At 36.6% G+C, this 19,416-nt stretch overlaps 1 protein-coding gene across 3 annotated transcripts in view; it reads left to right on the top strand.

Moving 5' to 3' along the window:
- The first annotated feature begins 35 nt into the window (after positions 1-35).
- The window catches only part of ATG2B (autophagy related 2B), a 56,874-nt gene continuing 37,493 nt past the window's right edge, over positions 36-19,416 (top strand). Inside the window, exons 1-12 of one of the 3 annotated variants that reach the window (XM_036238892.1) lie at positions 36-613; positions 5,103-5,265; positions 7,588-7,740; positions 8,183-8,285; positions 9,544-9,706; positions 10,413-10,592; positions 14,305-14,401; positions 15,093-15,278; positions 16,226-16,377; positions 16,470-16,575; positions 17,283-17,544; positions 18,795-18,945. In XM_036238892.1, the coding sequence (XP_036094785.1) occupies positions 452-613; positions 5,103-5,265; positions 7,588-7,740; positions 8,183-8,285; positions 9,544-9,706; positions 10,413-10,592; positions 14,305-14,401; positions 15,093-15,278; positions 16,226-16,377; positions 16,470-16,575; positions 17,283-17,544; positions 18,795-18,945 (1,878 nt within the window). In that variant the 5' untranslated portion in view covers positions 36-451. Of the gene's footprint in view, positions 614-5,102; positions 5,266-7,587; positions 7,741-8,182; positions 8,286-9,543; positions 9,707-10,412; positions 10,593-14,304; positions 14,402-15,092; positions 15,279-16,222; positions 16,378-16,469; positions 16,576-17,282; positions 17,545-18,794; positions 18,946-19,416 lie in introns of all 3 variants that reach the window. The other 2 variants (XM_036238891.1, XM_036238893.1) reach the window with 2 other exon arrangements.

Here is a 19,416-nt window from a genome sequence, read left to right as displayed (position 1 = left end):
ACTTCCGCCAGCGCCCGCCGCGCGCAGCGAGTCCGAGTCTCGCGAACGCGCCGCGAGCGTCACCGGAGCCGGGAGCGCGCCCGCGGATGACAACAAATTCGTCGCGCGGCGGCAGTGGTGGAGGTGCCGGCCTCAGCCCCTCAGGCCCTGCCGCGTCCCCGCGCGCTCTCTTGCACCCTCTCGGTGTGCGGACTAGGACCCTCGCGGAAATCCTCCGGGGACCGAGACTCCTCCGCCCCTTGTCCTTGCCAGGCCTCGAGCGAGCGGCGCGGCACTGGGGATGGGGTCGCCCTGCGGGGCCGCCTGGCGCCGAGCAGGCATGGAGGGGCCGCCCCGGGCTTAGGCCCCGCCGCGGCCAGGAGCCGCCGCCGCGGCCTGGAGCCGGACCCTGGGCGCCGAGGCCCGAGCCGCCGACCGCCGCAGCCCGCCGGCCCAGCTGCCAGACCTCATCATGCCTTGGCCGTTTTCGGAGTCCATCAAGAAGAGGGCCTGTCGGTACCTCCTGCAGAGGTACCTGGGCCATTTCCTGCAGGAGAAGCTGAGCCTGGAGCAGCTCAGCCTGGACCTGTACCAGGGCACCGGGTCCCTCTCCCAGGTCCCTTTGGACAAATGGGTAAGAGCTGCTGGCGGCCAGCCAGGCGCGACTCGTTCCCCGCTTTCGGTCGGTTTGAACGAGTGTCATCCCAAATTGGTGACGTTCAGTCCCTCCCTGGAAATGGTTTGGATCCACGCGTGGCAGGGTTCAGAGATATGTGTTAAAGTGTTGTTTAATCTGTTTCTGGCAAGTTTGCGCCCCCAAATCACATGTTCCAGAAACTTAACAGAGGTAAGGGAGTCTACACCGTGGGAATCAGTTAAGTCGGTGGCATGGGGTCTGTGAAGGGGTTCGTGGAAGCAGGTGACCACTGCTGCCCTTTCCAGAGGAGGGGTCAGGGTGGGGAGGTTGTGGCAGACAGACCCTGTTTCGTGTGTTGACACGCCGGGAAGATTAAGGATGGGGAGGACCTTCGGAGATGTCCGAATTCCTGGCAGTTTCCTTATTTTGGGTCGGCTGCGTGCACACTGCAGTCTCCCAACAGCGTTTGTCATCTGGAAGAAAATGAGGTGACGTCCTCCGCTGCAGGTTTGCCTGCTTTTGCTTAATGACATGTTACAGGGCCAGGCTGTGAATGGTTGTGTGGCCCTCCCTGGTAGTGCTGTTTACGTCTTGTCTGTTTCACGTGACAGCTCGTAAACGCAGGTGTTGTAAAAGCGCTGAAGCAGCGATTTTCACACCTTTAAAATCCTGCTTTCTGCCTGTCATCCAGAGGCTGTAAGTTGACTCATTGTGTCTTCCAGGTACTTCATGTATATGTCAACGCACCACATATGGTTGAACCTGCATTTGTATGTTCAATGCATAGGATTTTACTTGAAGTATATTCAGCCTTGAGTTTGACAAGAATGGAGTGGCTTTCCCTCCACCCGCAACCCTTTATTTATTGCAGTAGAGTTTGCTGCTTAAAGTTTGAATAGGTTGTACCATTCTAGAGTTTTACTATTCTGAAAGCATTTCTATGCAGTTTACACTTAGGAAATCATAAATATAGGTGACTTTCCTGTGATAGTGGTGCAAAACAAAAGGAAACCTTTTTTTCCCTCCTAATTTAAGCTATGTAAAACCTTTTTTTTTTTAAACGTAAAAGTATTTTAACAGAGTAATGACCTCCTTAGCCATAGAAACCTGCTAAGCTCAAATTATGGCAACACCTTATTATGACTCTTAATTTGTATCAGCATGAATAAGCTTATTATTTTATCAGTAAGTGTATAATTTAAACTAGGGAGAGTACATAGGATAGTGGAAAGAGCCAGCCCCATACCAGGCTAGCCCAGTCTGCCCAGTTAGCCAGTTGACAGTCGACAAAGTAATTCACCTGAGTTCAATAAAAATTAATGGCGTATCCACTCCATGCCAGGCACTGTGTCAGTGTACTGTGTTGCTGTAATTCTGACCAGAAGATAAGGATTGTGATAGATATTTTTAAATCTAATGACCCACGAGTCTATTCTTTTGGTACAGTTTTCAATAGGAGGAGGTACAGTTTTGAGAAAGAGGAGCGATGGACATTTAATAACTCTTGTGGGTCGAATGAGTTCGTATGCATTATCCTTTAATGACTTTTCACATTAACCCTATAAGGTGGATATTGCTTCCATTTCACAGGTGGAGATCAATAATTTCTCCCAAGTGACATGGCTAGCAAGTGGTACAGTAAGAATTCAAACCTGTCTAATTCCTAAGCCCATTATTCTTTATTAATTCCATGGCTTCAAGGCAAGGAAAGGACAGTTAATGTTTATTGCACATCTATTTATTTCAGGCACTGTGCTAGGCACTCTCATTTGTGTGGTTTTATTTAATCCTTATGGGAAATCAGAGGTGGCGATATTTGAATTTTACAGTTTGACTTCAGGATCATTGGCAGAAAAATTTATGGCAAGACTTAATCTGTAGATTGTTCTGTTCTGCTCCTTGAGGGCAATGGATATGCTCAACCAAAATGATAACATCAAATAAAGCAGTGGTCCCCAATCTTTTTGGGACCAGAGACTTCGGCTCCTAAGAGAATCTAATGCCTGGTGATCTGAGGTGGAGCTGAGGCGGTGATGCTAGTGCTGGGAACCGGCTGCGAATATAGGTAAAGCTTGGATCAGCTGCTTGCCGCTCACCTCCTGCTGTGCAGCCTGGTTCCTAACAGGCCATGAACCAGCATCAGTCCACTGCCTGGGCTTTGGGGACTCCTGAAATAAAGCATCCAATAAATATTTTCTGTTTTTTTTTTTTATTTATTAATTATAGCGTGCTGTGTTGAAGACCAAGATAAATCTCGATGTGATTCTTAGATACAGCTGCTCAAACATCGGATTCCAAATTCAGTTACTTTTGATACTTGATTTTAATGACTTTTATTACTGAAAAAAGATAGCTCACAGACTCATAGATCAAGATGGAAGAATCACATCATTGGAGATAACACTAATGTTTCAGTTCTCAGCCATCAGTTATGCATGGGATTATGTTGGAACAGGTTGTGACATTCCCTTCTTTAATCTCAATTATTCTTGCTAATTGATTGGAAGGTATTACATTTACATATATATGTATGTAAAAGTTTATATATACACATGTGTGTGTGTATATACATATGTGTGTGTGTATATATATATATATATTTTCATAGTTGGATTTGGTTCAGTCCATCCCATCCACCAATTGTAATTGATAGAATTGATATTGTGAGTAGTATTTCTAGGTTGATGATTGGTGAAATTCGGTGAAGTACTATATATATATGTATACACACATATGTATACATATATATATACAAATTTAAAACCCATTTTTAAAAATTTTTTGTTCTATAGACTTTTAGATTCTTTGGGGTAATTTTCCATGTTTTCAAACTTTTTATAACCCATGTAGGTAATGAATTTTCAAAAATGTGCTTTTAATAGACATTGTTTTAGCAATAAAATCATGTAACTGGAAACATTTCCAAATATTTTTCAAAGCATTCTCTCCATGTTACAAGTGTCCTTTGAAAAGCCGTTGCTTTCTCACTCATTATTAATGTGATATCTTTACTTTGAAAAAGTAAAGTATGTTTTGTTTTTTTGGAGTATACCTGCTAGGTAGCGTGTACTACTCATAGTGATCTGTCATCACATAAATGGGCAGCATATTTAGAACCCAGCATGGAAGAAAATTGCTTTTCATCTTTAAATTCAACCCTTAAATATTTGGCTATAAGAAAACCAAGGAAATCAAGAAGTTATTGTCACTTTCTGTCTCTTTACAAAGAGTCTACTGTTTAAAGGTCTGTTTTTATTATGTAGAAGTTTTAGTGTGCTGAAATGGAAAATCTAAGTAGGGTACCACTCTTCCTTATTGTGGAACTACTCACTTTCTTTTTGTACCAGTCCGATGTATGGCCTCTTGTCATTTTACTCCACATAAGTTCCTAAAGGCTGTCTCTCCTCATCCCCGTGGCTTCATTTACCCCTGTGTTTGTAGTACCCTTCTGTATCTTCAGCCCAGATGGCTCTTCTGAGCTCTAGACTGGCATTTCTAGCTTCTAGCTGCTTCCTAGCCATCTCCACTTAGATGTTTGCTCAAATTTATTCTTTGGAACTGACCTCCCCATCTTCCCCCTAACCAGCTTGTCCAGTAAGTGGTACCACTGTCTAAGCAGTAGCCCAAGCCAGCACCTGGGAGTGAGTCATCATTCCTTCTTTTCTTTAACCCTCGTGATGCCATTTAATTCTGTTTCCTGATATATTGCAAGAACCCACCTACTTCTGACTGTCCTAGGTGTCACTCTCCTTGCCAAACCAATTTCTCTAGCTTCTCGTACTCATAACAGCCTTTCTGCCTGAGTTTTGCTTTCCTCCAATGCTCTCTACCTGGCAGCATGTTTAGAGTGGCCCACTAAAAGTTCTGATCCCATCATGGCACCCTTGTTTAAAATCTTTCAAGGGTTTCACATTGCCCTTGAGATAAACTTCAGACTTATACCGTGAATTACAAGGCTCTTTGGATCCCACTCTTCCTTATCTATGGAGCCTTAACCCTGGCTCATCACCCTAGCACACTGCACTGAAGCTAAAGTAGCTTTTCTTTTTTCACATACTCCTGTATCTCAGACATGTATGCTTGCACACTCTGACCTCTGCTTTTTTTAAAAAAAATCCTTCCACGTGCCTTTGTGTCTGCCTGGAACACTTTGCCTGGTTAAGTCCTCAGCCTTCTGGTGTCAGCTTTAAATAGCACTTCCTCAGCTGGCCTGCCTTGAATCGCCAGGTTAGGTTCTTTTACACACTCAAAGAGCACAATGTGTTTTCTCTGTCATGCATCTCGTCACACTTTAATTATGTGTATCTTTCATGGTAAGCTATATTGTAAACTTGGTGAGGACCGGAAATCATCTTTAATTAGATCTCTGCTTCCTGTATCCTAGTGCCTGACACATACATGAGTATTCAGCATCTTTGCATAAGTTAACAATGTTAAGTTCTTGTTCTCGCATTTTCAAATTGCATTTTTTTCTCTCTCTCTTTAGTGTCTCAATGAGATCCTGGAGTCAGCAGATGCACCTTTAGAAGTCACGGAAGGATTCATACAGTCAATTTCTTTGTCAGTTCCATGGGGCTCTCTGCTACAGGATAATTGTGCACTGGAAGTGAAAGGGTTAGAAATGGTCTTCCGACCTAGACCTCGCCTAGGTAGGTGTGTTACTTGTTTCTGTTTGTTTCCATTGTTGTTTTTCACAAGTTGGGAAATGTAACTTAATTGCTTTAAATTCAGTATTTAATTTATTTACATTGTATTCGTGAGATTTCAGTAGATAAATTAGGATGCGGTTCTATGTAAGGTGTGTGTGATTGTACTTTTAGCATTATTTCTCTCTCTACACTATTTACCTTGTTTAACCACAGGAACTTTAGTATACAGATGATTGGTTTAATCATTACTAATTATCTATTTTGTTTTTAAGATTCAGAGTATTGTGCCAGAAAACAAGGAAGTCCTCAAAGATTGAGGAAGCTGTTAAAAGGACACAGGATTAGGTTGCAAGGGCTCCCTCCCATCGGCCAAATCTGAGAAAGCTTGAGTATCACAAAGAATAGTGACAATAATGGATTAATTATAACACACTAAATAAATAATAATAATAATAAAAAAGCCCTACGTCTGAATTGATATAAATAAATAAGTATGTAAGGGGGACAGAGAGAAGCCAACATTCTTCATTACAGTAGAGTACCTACTTATAAACATAAACAAAAATGATAGAATTCACCATGTTTTTGGCCACTATAGTAAAAATTGATACAGACCAGAATCATCAATAAATGCTAATACCGTTGATGTGAAGGGTTGTTGAGGAGCTTAATATTTAGTCAATATTAACCATCTCCCACTGATTATGTATTATTTAAAAAGGGAAAAAGAGTTTCTTTTACAATGGAGAAAATCGGCAGTTGTCACCAATATCACATGATCAAACTTAACCTCATCAATAATGGGTCCAACTGACATCACGTGTGTCCTGATAGGATTGGACTGAGAAGGACACAGCATCGCTTACCTACTGTTCCTGCTAAAAGAGCTTAATCTAAATCAAATCATAAAGCAGTCAGACACCCAAAATAAAGGAAATTCTATAAACTAAATGGTTGCTACTGTTAAAAAATGTCAGTCTCCTGAAAGAAGACAAAGGCCTAGAGGAACTGTTTTAGATTAAAGGACGCTAAAGACATGATTGATAAGAATATATAATCCTTTTTTTTTTTTTTCTCCTATTTTTGTTTGTTTTTTACTTTGAAGGGTGTTATAAGGGCAGCTGGGGAAATTCGGGTATGAAATGTGTGTAAGATTATCGCCTCAGTGTCACATTTCTTGGATGTGTTAATGGTATTGGGCTTTTTCAGGAGAATGTTCTTGTTCTTAAGAGTTACATGCCGAAGTATTTAGGAGTGTTATGATGTTGTTTACTTTCAAATAATTCAGCAAAAGTATGAGAGGATTTTATAAACCAGTAAAGTCATGATGGTAAATTGTCTTAAATTATGAACTTAAATTTTTTTCATTGACAAGTGGTTTGTAAAGATATACTTGAAGAATTATAATCTCAAGTACTGTCCGAAACACCAAAGTTTAAATTATGCTATGTAGAATTATAGTACCTGTATTTCGAAAATTGGTAATCTGTGCATGGAGATCCTCCTTAACAACCTGGTGTTTAATTCACAAAAATATTTTATCTTTAACCTTGATGAGTAGATATAATAATACTTTCCTATGGAAAGTCAAACATTTTCTCCTTATTTTAAAAATACTCTGTTAGAAGGGCTTTTAAATTCCATTTTGGAAGGCAGTAATTCTAGTAGTCTAGGTTCAGTTTGAATAACATGAGGAAGTGTGGTGGAATTCTCTCATGAGAGAGGATCTAGAAAGGATTTTTCAGTTCATATATTTCAAATTTGGTCTGTCACCTTTTTTAGTAAATAAATTTTTATTGGAACACCACCATACTCATTCATTTATTCATTCTGGCTGCTTTTACCATGGAGTAGTCATGATAGAGACCATATGGCCCTAAAGGCTTAATATATTGACTATCTGATCCTTTACAGAAGGTTTGTTAACCCTTGCTCTGTAGTATTTTGAACAGTACCATGTGGGTGTAAAATACCCATTAAATACTTGCTGAATGAACATATGAATTAATATTTGGCAGACATATATGATGTAATGAGAGCATGTAATTTTATCTTTAACCTTGGACTTTTAATCTCTGGACTTTTTCTTTGGTCTGTTTTCCCGACACCCCACCCCCCCCACCCCCCACCCCACCCCAGTCATTGTAAGGTGATGCTTAAGTCTCAAGAATGATTTCTAGAATATTATATCCCTAGGTAATACCACGATGTTCAATCTCTCATGGAGGGTTAAGAATTTATCTATTTGAAATGTGTTATTTTAAGAAATGGCTTTATTGTAAGTATGAGAAATCATTTAGGATTAATCTATATTTTCTGTAGCATCTGGTTCTGAGCCTATGTATTGGTCAAGTTTCATGACCAGCAGTATGCAATTGGCAAAAGAATGTCTTAGCCAGAAACTAACAGATGAACAAGGAGAAGGATCCCAGCCTTTTGAAGGACTTGAAAAGTTTGCTGAAACCATTGAAACAGGTTTGGCATTACTGAGTATTTAAAAATTTTTTACATTTTATTTAGTACCTTAACGTAGTAAGCCTTGTATAAATAGCCATTGGACTGATTTTTAAATGAACTGTTCTTACTTCGGAACTTTAGAATTGAGGTTATTTAAAATATTGTGTTCAATTTAATTTCATGTTCTTTTGTACCCTGTTTTCTCCTTTGTTTATTGTATTCTTCTTGCATAATGAAGGGATTATAATTCAACAGATAGCTTTAGGTACTGCCCCAAGTTTCTGTTAAGATGTAACAGTAAGGCAAAATAGTTATTATAGAACTCAAGATTTGGGGATTTTTCAAGAAAGGAATTCATTTCAATTTTATTTTGTAAGTTTTTATTAAATTAATTTAGTATTCTTTCAAAGTTTTTATTTAGTGTACATGTCTCATGTTGATGATTACATGTTTACTCTAGTACTACGAAGAGTAAAAGTCACTTTTATAGACACTGTCTTGAGAATTGAACATGTGCCAGAAAATTCCAAAACTGGAACTGCACTTGAAATTCGAATAGAAAGGTAAGACTTCTTTTATCTGAAAGCAAATGGCCCCATCCTTTTCCTTTATGAATGATAAAGTCTAACTCATATTAGATTTCAGGATGCTTTTGGAAATGAGAGGGGATGATATTAAATTAATATATTGCATAATTTCAGAAGTGCTGCTCTCTTAAATTATGTTCCAATCTCATTGAAAACTGAAAAGTATCAGTCGGGATGTAATTATGTATAATATTATGTTGAATACAAAACAAGTTATTCTCTTTTAGTTACTATCAAATGAAAACAATGAATACTCGACTGCTACTGAATAAGGCACTCCTGTTGGAGAGTTTCAGTTTTTTCACATAAGCAATGTACAATTTAGGTATATCTCGTTAACACGAGAGGCTTTTTTGCTTTGCTTTCTTCTATACAAGTGGTGTCTCACTGTTACTAGAGATACTTGTGAGGGAGCACAGGAATCTTCTATGAGGATTCGGTGAGGGGATTTTAAGGTCAATATGTGCAATAGTGGTTTACTTAAGAAGACATAAACACACCATTTTTAGTTTTCTATGTATACCCACTCCCACTTAAAGCTTTATAAACAGAGTTGGTTTACATTCTCAGACGAGTGTCTTAAGCCATATGAACAGTCAACAGAAATAAGGTGAACGAAGTACGTGCATTGAGCACACCAGACACTTGTGTGTGGATCTGTGGGAGACTTTTGCCACCTTTTAAGCAGCTGTGTTATGGTTTGTCTTTCATGAAACATACCTATTAGTAAAAGTTATTGTTAACATCTTTGAAATTAGGTTGCGTTACCTTAACTGGTATGTTCACATCTCATGCATTTAGAATTACATTCTTTATTTTGTTTCAACTGAAGAATAGTCATAAGAATTTATAGGATAGTCCTCAGAATTCAAGAAATGTTATATATGTCAGATTGTGAATTGGAGACAAGTGGTGGTGTCTCACCGTTACTAGAGACACTTGTGAGGGAGCACAAGAATTGTGTTCTTGAAACTAAATAAGTTACTGGTCCCTCCTCCCCCGCCCCCCAATTTTAGGAGCCTCATGAAGTTATCCTTCTTGAGGGTAAAGTCTCTTTATGAAAATATTTATTGTAGTAAAACATGCTAATGCTGACCCGCATCACAGGCATATTCTGAGGAGTGCTAACACTTGAAAAATCTCTTAGCTTAAAAAGCTATGTGCATTTCTTATCATTGCAAGTAGATTTTTCTAGGAGTGTTATGCAAATGCTCTTTTTGTTTTTAACTTTCAGAACTGTATACTGTGATGAAACTGCTGATGAATCCTCGGGAATTAATGTACATCAGCCCACAGCTTTTGCTCACAAGTTACTTCAGCTTTCTGGAGTGTCTCTCTTCTGGGATGAATTTTCTGCATCAGCCAAATCTTCCCCGGTGTGTTCAACTGCACCTGTGGTAAGAAAACAAAACAAAAACCCCAAACTAAATCATAGATTTTTAAAGGTTTAAATGAGAGCTGTTAAATTTTGCAAGGATATATAACATGTGTTAATGAGTTGCCATCTGACCTGGAAGTTGACACAAATATTCGTTAATGGGGACATATATTTCAGAGATTTTAAAAACACTCAAAATTAATGCCTTTCCTTTTTGCTGTGTATTAGTTTGATAGAGAAACAGTGGATGCTGTGTCCTGAGGGAAAATGATATATCTAATATCCTTATACAATAAACAGGAAATCAAGCAGTGTTCACATTTGTCTTACATAGGAACGTATTGCTGAAAATTTATCTTACAAATTGTATTTTAAAAAAGCTTTATAATTAAGGAGCTCTTTAATTCCCCCCAAGAGCAAAGACTCCTTTTGTATACCAAAATCATTCTGTAATTTACCTTTTGTATTATTTCACAAATCAGATTTTTTTTATAGAATGTCTGCTAAGTTTTCTTGTTGCTGTAATTTGAACAGATGCTGTGCTTTTTTTCATGAAGTCTTTTTCCATGATTTGTGTTTCAGGCTAACTATAAGATACAGGTTTATCCATTGTAACAGTATACAGTTTTGCACGTCAAGTATTTTACTCTTCTTAAGCTGACATTTGTATTTTGCATTTTAATTTATTTATAGTAAAGTACTTTTTTCCTGTTGCATTATTGTAGGAAACTGAGCCAAAGCTATCACCTAGCTGGAATCCCAGAATTATTTGTGAGCCACACCCACAGCTAACTAGGAATTTACCAGAGGCGGCGCCCTCTGACCCAGTGCAGATTGGAGGGCTAATGGGTAGGTTGGAGTTGAGTCTCACATTGAAACAGAATGAAGTACTTCCTGGAGCCAAGGTCAGTATTTGTTTTATTTTCTGTAGTAAAAAACGAAACTACAAGCGTTCTTTAATCTCTGCAGTGACCACTGACGGTTACTGCAGATTCCCCTGTAGCTGCAGCACCTCTGTCCTTGAGTCAGCATTTTTCCTCTTAGCCAGTGCCTGTACGCTTAGGTGACAGAGAGCCTTTGCCCTTCTGCGCAGCTCAGGCCTTAGGGTTTCCTCCATTACTCACTTTCCTCCATTCCAGTAGTTCAGAACATTCATCAGTTCAGATAAGTAGGAATTTACTATTAAAGAATCTCTTTCCAGCATCATAAAACGAAATTTAAAGGAGGTGAGATTTGGAAAGCCTGAAGTTTACTAAAGATGTGTAATTATGTGTAAGAATATCCACTTCGCGTGTATTTTGAATGAGATGACCACTTTTATTGTTGCATAATGTTGACGAAGAGATTGATTTTTTTCATGATGTCTCACAGCTTTTTGAAGACACTGTAAAGACACTGTACCTATTTTTTAGAAAACAACATTAAACAATTTGTTGTAGAATCAGGAAACATAGTTTATTCAGTCAGTTAAAAATGTATTTTCCAAGTGTTATTTTCAGACTTTGAAAATGAATTTTCTGTGTAATGTCTGTAAAATGCCGTTTAAATTGAGAATATATTTGGACTTACTCATTTGTGTATTCACTGGCCTACCTAACTCTAGATGTTTGAGTGACTATTATATTCCAGGCCCAAGCAAGCTCTTGGGGTAGATGCAGAAATGAGTGGAATTCAGTCTTTGCCTTTTAATAGATCATACAATACCAGGGATAGAAATTGCTGTGGGAACATGTAAGAGGGCGCCCTTGAGTACATGCGAATGTACATTAAAAGGCTCTCAGAGGATTAAAGGATCCCCAGACAGACGGTCTTCTAGGATTAGAACACCTGACTGGAGATAGAGGCAGAAGAATGACAGCATTCCTGTTATTGATTGTCTCCTCTCCCCTGTCTTACCCCAGAGGGTGCAAAATCCTTTTGCCAGATCTTAAGTCTATAAAATAACAGGATGGGGTTGTTAATGGAGCAGAAAGCCATGGTTTGTGTAAACACTACAGGGAATCCCCTGCCTCATAACATCCTTGGGAAACAAATATGCCCACGCCTCTGGGGAAACGCAGTTGCTATTTCTCCAAGAACAAAGAACCATAACAATTACTTTTATGGTTCTGTTTTGATGAATTACAATTAATTACACATAGTCCTCAACATTTGTGTATTTGATCTTTGTGCAATCCCAAACCTTTGCCCATTATATATTGATTTGTATAAATGCCTTTTGGATGTTACTTTTGGACATCTGTGAATTAGGTGACAAACTTGCATGGTGGCTTGTCTGACAGCTAGTGTTTAATATTTGGCAGCATTACTATCCTTACCTATCTATTAATTTTTTTTGTAATAACTTGAGTATATTCTTATTTAATGAAAATGAGTACTAAACGGAAAAATAAAAGTTTTAGATATTAACATTGAGAAACAGATCTCATAAACTTAATACAGTGTAGACAAAGATGGCATTAATTAGGGGCACTCAAAGAGATCTAATCTCTCTCTGATACGCATTAGACTTGAGTCTTTCAACTGTAGGTTCAATATTATGAAAGATTTTATGTTCTTTTTAGTACTCACTTCAGGTAGTATGTAAGCCTGGTGTTTCACATATTCAATTTTAGCATATGTTTTCATGATTGCATTATATATGAAAATAGGGAACTGCCTGTGTTGAGTTTACAGACATTTTGTTTGAATTACCATGTTACATTGAGTTTTAATTGTTAAGTCTTTTATTTTTTAACAGGAAAGTAATATGTACTTTGTTCTTTGTATGTAAACTCAGAATGTACTAATGATGAAATATTTCTATGACAATTAGAAATGAAACTCTTGAATAGTCATTCTAATAAAGGTCAGAGATTATGTTTTCAATACTAAAAATTAAAAAAATAATTTTTAAATTTGGTATATAACCAGAAAGAGATTTTTCCCCACACTGTCCCCCTCCTTAACTCCTCGCTGATTCATGGCCTCGATGTCAACAGTCAGTAAGGAGCCCCACAAAATGAGTTTTCTTTTAACTTAAGAAATGTTTAATCCTGTAAAGAATTTTTATGAATTTATTTGAGCCAAAACTGATGACATTTGCTGGGAAGAAAGAAGTCGAGTGCTTCAGAGAATGACAGTTTTACCCTTTCTTTTTTGCCTTTGCAATTAAGGAGGGAACATAAGGAAGATGACTTGAAGGCGGGAGAAAGGAGGTGGGCAGCGGGAATTGGATTACAGGGCAGTTAACTAGACTGTGCTTTTTTGAGGATGGGACTTTATGTCAAAATTCTATTAATCTAGATAGATAAATAAGAACAATGAGCAGAGCTCGCTGAAGACAAAGATGAACCTTTCACTAGAGAAGTTCCAGGCCTGGGTCGTGGCTCCCCACCATGACCAGCCCATTTAGGAATTTACGACCATATCATTCTTAGAGGTTACTTTCTGTAGAACCCCTTTTTCATTCACACTTCTATTGACAGAATGGGGAGCCATGCCATGGACTGAGTGAAGACTTTCCATCCTGGTCAACCCAGGTTAAAATCCTGGCTCTGGATCTTTTAGATAGCCTTGTGCGAATCACTTAATCTTTTTGAACCTATTTCCTCGTTGTAAAGGAGGAATAGAATAGTATGAAGAATTAGAGGAAATATAGTCAAACACCTAGCATAGGTCCCCAATACTCAAAAAAAGGTGGGAAAGATAGTGATTATTGGAGAATGTATTATATTTGTTAGATTCTTGAAATTTCTCAAAATCACTAATTTAAGAATCAAAAAATTGGTCTCTTGGGGAAGATGACACTTCGCAAATAATAAATGTGTTTTATTAATTGAATTATTTTAAATTTGCAATAGGAGTCAGTGTTAGTATTAGAACTAAGAGGAGGTGAATGGAAAATAAGACAAGCATATTCAACTTTTTAGAATGTGATGTAGAAATGAAAGTAATTGTGTCAGAATATGCTCTACAGGAATCAGGATGTGAGTGGGATGGAGCTTCTATTTCTAGAAGGAAAAATGGAGCTGGAGCTGGAAAAGAGAAGGGAAGTCCAACGAGCGCCCTCTTCCATTGGCATTTCTGCCATAGCCAGCACACCCATGCCCAGCAGAGGGGGCTTTGTGGGACACAGGGCATTGGGAGAGGCACAGTGTTGGTAGAGAAGGTCCTTTCATGCTCTGCCAAGCAGTACTGTCCTTGGGCAAACTATGAAAGCCAACTTTATTTACTCTTGATTTGAATCAAGCTTTAAGGGCTATGTTTGAGTCTCTTGAAATCATGATGGGAATGAATACTGTTGCTGTCTTAATATTCTTTTTTGAGGACTGTGTTTTAAGCCTCCTAAAATACTTTAAATACTCAGAAAGCTAAAACAGACAAACACTATTACATCGTACTCGCCAACATGGAATTTCTCAGGAGGATTTTCCCTCAGAGAAAAACAGTTTGGTGGCCTTTAAGTCTTTTCATTTAGATTGTGTGAATTAGAGAGAATCTTAGGTGGAGAAATCCAAGGCTAAATAATCAGTACTCATCTTAGTGTGTGAAAATATGCTGAGATTTGTGGCGATGAGATTTTATATATAAAGAGTGTTCATCCTGAATGTTTTTCTTTTTCTTTTTTTTTTTAAGTTGGATATTGATGGACAGATAGACTCTATTCATCTATTCCTGTCTCCAAGACAGGTACATCTGCTTTTGGATATGTTAGCAGCTATCGCTGGACCAGGCAAGTATAACTCTGTAGTTATTTTTAATTATTTAAAACTTTATTTAAAATACATAACATACATATAGGAAATATTATTACAGAGGAATGTGTAAAATTAAAGATATATTGTAAATAGGAGTCCTAAATAGTTAAGTTTGATTGGATCTTTCAGATTGTGTTACCATGGCACAAATTAGCATTGAAATTATTTGTGTCACATTCTTAACTTTTTCACAATTGTCTGACTTACTTCCTCGGTTGTATAGTACTTCATACAACTGAGAAAGTACAATTCTTGAAGACAGTAGCACACATTATGTTTTTAATGACATCTATCATAAGATTTTGTGATTCCTAACTAGAAGCTTAAAGCTATTGCTTAGGCTTCTGATTGGTATTAAATAGTGGTGGTTTTTCCCTGTGGTGTTAATTTGCTGTGGTATAAGAGTTAGTCATAAAAGAACAAAACATCCATACTATAAGAAGATTTACATTTACAAGCTGATCTAACTAAAGCATTCCAGTCATGTCTTGGCACACATGTGCTACAGCATCCTGTTTTGATTGTGTAGTTTTGTTTTATAAATCATAATTCTAAGGAAAGTCAGTTTATAAAACTATCACCACTGGTATTGGATTGAGTTTGGGGAGAGAAATTATTAAGTAACTCTGAATTTAATTACTGTTTTGCTTTTTTGTATACTTACAGAAAATTCGAGCAAAATAGGGTTAGCTAATAAAGATAAAAAAAATCGACCCATGCAGCAGGAAGAAGAATATCGAATTCAGATGGAATTAAACCGGTATTATTTGAGAAAAGATTCCCTCTCTGTGGGTATATCTTCAGAGCAAAGCTTTTATGAGACAGAAACAGCGCGTACACCCTCTAGCCGTGGTAAGCAACTCAGAAAGTTCACACCAGAATCATATGTTATCATTACAGCTCAAAGTACACTTAATTTTGGCCACTGTGAAATGGAGTTAACAATGAAAGAACAAAACATCCAGGCTTTAAGGAGGTTTAAATTTCTAAGTTGACCTAAACACAGTATTACAGTGATGCACTGGCACTCATGTGCTATAGTTTCCTTTTTTGATTGGTTTGTTTTTTAAATCATGATTTATTCTAAGGAAAGAATTTACAAAAATGTAGATTAACATGAGAGATAAATGGGGATAATTCTTCATTTTGTCAAATTCTTACGTGCTCACATGATGATTTATAGTTAATCTATTAACCTATCAATTATAATCTTTACCCAGTTTACATTTACAGGTGTTTCAGAATATATGAGCACTAATACCCTAAATAATAATAATGTTGAACTAAATAGAAAATTAAAGTCAACTTAAGAAATTTTGACCATAGTAAACTTCATTTTCTTGAAAGTAAAACAATCTCCAGAAAGAAGGAAATGAAATGTAAATAGAATTCTAAATGATATGTTCAGGTTTTTTTTTTTTTTTTTAAAGAAATTGCTGTATCCATATGAAACCAGAGGTTGCAAGATTTTATACTATTTTAAAATCTGGATTTTAACTCCTAAATTGTAATATGATACTTAAAAATATACCAGTTAAGATTACGTATCATATTAGAAAAAAATGTTCACCAGTAGGATAGTATAACCTTTTTTAACCTATGTTCAGTTGAGTTTCTACTGTCATTTATATCTTAGATCCAATTAATTACCCCATTGGAAGTAACATAAAATTTAGAGTATCTATTATATCTCAGATAATCTGAAGGAAGGATATTATATTAGTGCATATTTACTTAATTTAAAAATGTGATTTTGTGAAATTATAATACAATTGACAAAGTTTAATTCTCTCTAGAAGAAGAAGTTTTCTTCTCCATGGCTGATATGGACATGTCCCATAGTCTCTCTTCTCTTCCACCCCTTGGGGACCCTCCAAATATGGACCTTGAATTATCATTAACTAGTACATATACAAATACCCCAGCAGGATCTCCATTAAGTGCTACTGTGGTAAAGTATTATTTAATTTTTGTTCTAATCTTGAAAAATTGCTTCTAAAATTCTGTACTTTATTAATGTGCTTTAAAAAAATTATTTTATAGCTTCAGCCAACATGGGGAGATTTCCTTGATCATCATAAGGAACAGCCAGTAAGAGGGTCAGCGTTGCCATCCAATCTAGTTCACCCAGCACCCTTACAGAAGACTTGTAAGTGGAAATGAGACGTTTGTTGATGATTTAAAAAGTTTTTTTTTTTTTTTTTTTTTTTTTGCCTTTTTAAAAATGCCATTCTGCTGCTTCTTTCCTTCATTAATTTTTGAGGGTTGGGGGCCTAGGCCATTTAATAAAGTTTAGAAAGGAAATGAAGCATTGTTGAACAATTCATTGTGAAGTATTTGTGAAGTATTTTAGTATACTTGCCCATTCCCTGTATTCTTTGGGTATTTAAATACTTTTAATAAAAAGTACACAATAAATTTTATGTTGTTATTGCAGTTTAGGAGTCTCAGTCAACCATCTGATTTTTGTTTCACTGTTTACATACCCTTGAAAGAGAACCTCAGGTTTCTTCTCTGTAAAATTTAATTGAAATAAACACAAGGCTTAAAGGAATATTTGGTAAGAAGCTTGTGGTTAATCTCTGACTTTTCCAATACAATTTTATGAATGCAAAGCTCTATTCATATGTTTCTTATTGTAGCATACTCCTTTGTACTTTCAAGTACCAAGTGATCCTGGATATAAAACACAGAAAGGCAATAGTTTATTTTATTTTACTTGTTTAATATCATTTAAACTGTTGTGTGATCACCCTTTTTTGAAAACTAATACATGAATAAATGTTTTATAATTTTTTAATAATGAATTGTTACGTATTAAATTTTATGTGTATAATTTTAACACATATATTTCAGCTCTCCCATGTAGATCTGTTTCGGTGGATGAATCCAGGCCTGAACTTATTTTTAGACTAGCTGTGGGAACTTTTTCAGTCTCTGTACTTCACATTGATCCATTATCTCCTCCTGAGACGTCATTGAACCTTAATCCATTGACACCGCTGGCGATAGCTTTCTTTTCTTGTATAGAAAAGATTGATCCAGCAAGATTTTCAACAGACAACTTGAAGTCTTTCCGAACAGTGTTTGCAGAAGCTTGCTCACATGATCACCTTAGGTAAGCTCTTTATTTATTTATTAACAATCCTTGAAAAAGAACCAAATGTGGACTTTTGTATCCATATATCTATCTCCATTTGTTTTCTAATTCACATTTTATTTGTAAATGAGTGGAATGAATGAGATTTTCTTCCAATGTTGCAAAGATGTTTGCCATAGAATCTATCATTGACATTATTTGGCATGTGAAACATTCAGATATAAAATCTAGATAATCTGGAGTTGGGAAATTGTCTTTTCTTTAGCTCCCTGTCCTGCTCTTATCAAATTTCCTTTGACTACATTTTCCCATCATGCCCACTGACACCATTACAAATCATAAAAATAGTTCTTATTGGTGCTGGCTTAGCAGAGATGGCGGTGGTGGTGAGAGTAGAATGAACTAAAAAGAAGGGACTTGAAAATGATTTGTATGCCACTGGCCATGGGGCAGTGATGCCAAGACTAATCCGAGCTTGGATGCCACCTTCTACTTAAAAAAAACAAAGCTGTCCAAAAAGCCAATGATTTCTTCATGGGTTGAATCCTAGTAGATGAGGAGCTAATTAAGTTTGATATTGTTAATGTGCAAATGCTATTTATTTTAATGCATGACATAGAAATTCTTAAGTCACTAGTTATTTTATACAATAATTTAGACACATTGATATTTTTAGGAAGTACGTTGGGCTTTTTTAACTTTTAAGTTTTTTGAAGTATTAAAATTAATAGGCAAAGTAAATTTTATACCTAGTAAATTCTGCAGTTTAGTACCATAGTATTTATAATCAAACCACAGAAACATTTTTTTCTTCCCATTATGACAAGATCGTAAGTATTTGTCAGTAGGAAATGTAACAAAAGCAATAAAAACTAGAGGTAGACCTTTATTTGAGCTCTACTGACTGAAGTTTTAAAAATATCCCATGATCTTTTTAGATAATTAAGAAACTATTACATGTATTTATAGATTTGAAAGATTTTACACATTGCAGTGTAAATTTTAAAATGCGGAAGAAGGAAGGGCAGTGCTGGGAAATAAATCCTGGATCATTTCCTTTCAACGGAACTGATTTCCTTAGCTTATATCAGGAAATGGGAAATTCGAAGTAATCTTGTTACTATTTTTGGAATAGTTACTGAGAACTTGAATTTGTCAGAATAGGCAGGTAGTTTATACTTTATTAACAGTTGTATGCTATTCTTTGACTCATGTTCAATCTAGAAATAAGTGGATACTCTTATTAAATGTTGCATTTCTTACGATAGATTTATAGGTACTGGCATCAAAGTATCCTATGAACAAAGACAAAGATCCACTTCAAGATATTTTAGTACCGACATGTCCATTGGGCAGATGGAACTTTTGGAGTGCCTGTTTCCCACTGATTTTCATTCTGTTTCTCCTCACTATACAGAGGTAAATGTTAGATATGTTTCCTTTGGGATAATTCATTAAATCTTTCTTTTTAAGAATCATATGAACAGCAATTATTTTCTTTAAAAAAGGTATAGGAAGTCATATAGGAAGAGTTTTTGGGGGGAGGAGTTTTGTGTGTGTGGGAGTGTGTGTGTAAGCGTTTGTGTTTTGTTGAAACAGATTTTTAAGTATGGCATTCAAGGCCATAAGAGTCTGTTAAAAATTTTAATTTCTAGTTGACTTGTTTTTTAGAATGGCAGACAGGTTGTGGGACAAATGACTTTAATTTATGCATTTTCTAAGCACTCTTAATTTCAGGAGAATTCTATTCATTAAATATTTAATGAATGCCTGCTGTGTGCTAATAAGCACTATTCAAGACAAGCAAAATGTCTCATGTTTCTTATTAGTCTGTTTTTTTTCCTGTTCTAATAGTGTGTCTTAAACTTTACAAAACTATCGATATGACAT

The sequence above is a fragment of the Rousettus aegyptiacus genome, unplaced genomic scaffold (assembly GCF_014176215.1).
Source record: "Rousettus aegyptiacus isolate mRouAeg1 unplaced genomic scaffold, mRouAeg1.p scaffold_m13_p_3, whole genome shotgun sequence".
In the NCBI taxonomy this organism is placed as follows: Eukaryota; Metazoa; Chordata; class Mammalia; order Chiroptera; family Pteropodidae; genus Rousettus; species Rousettus aegyptiacus.
Note: the sequence above shows the minus strand (reverse complement) of the source record. Positions and strands in the feature narration are given on the sequence as shown.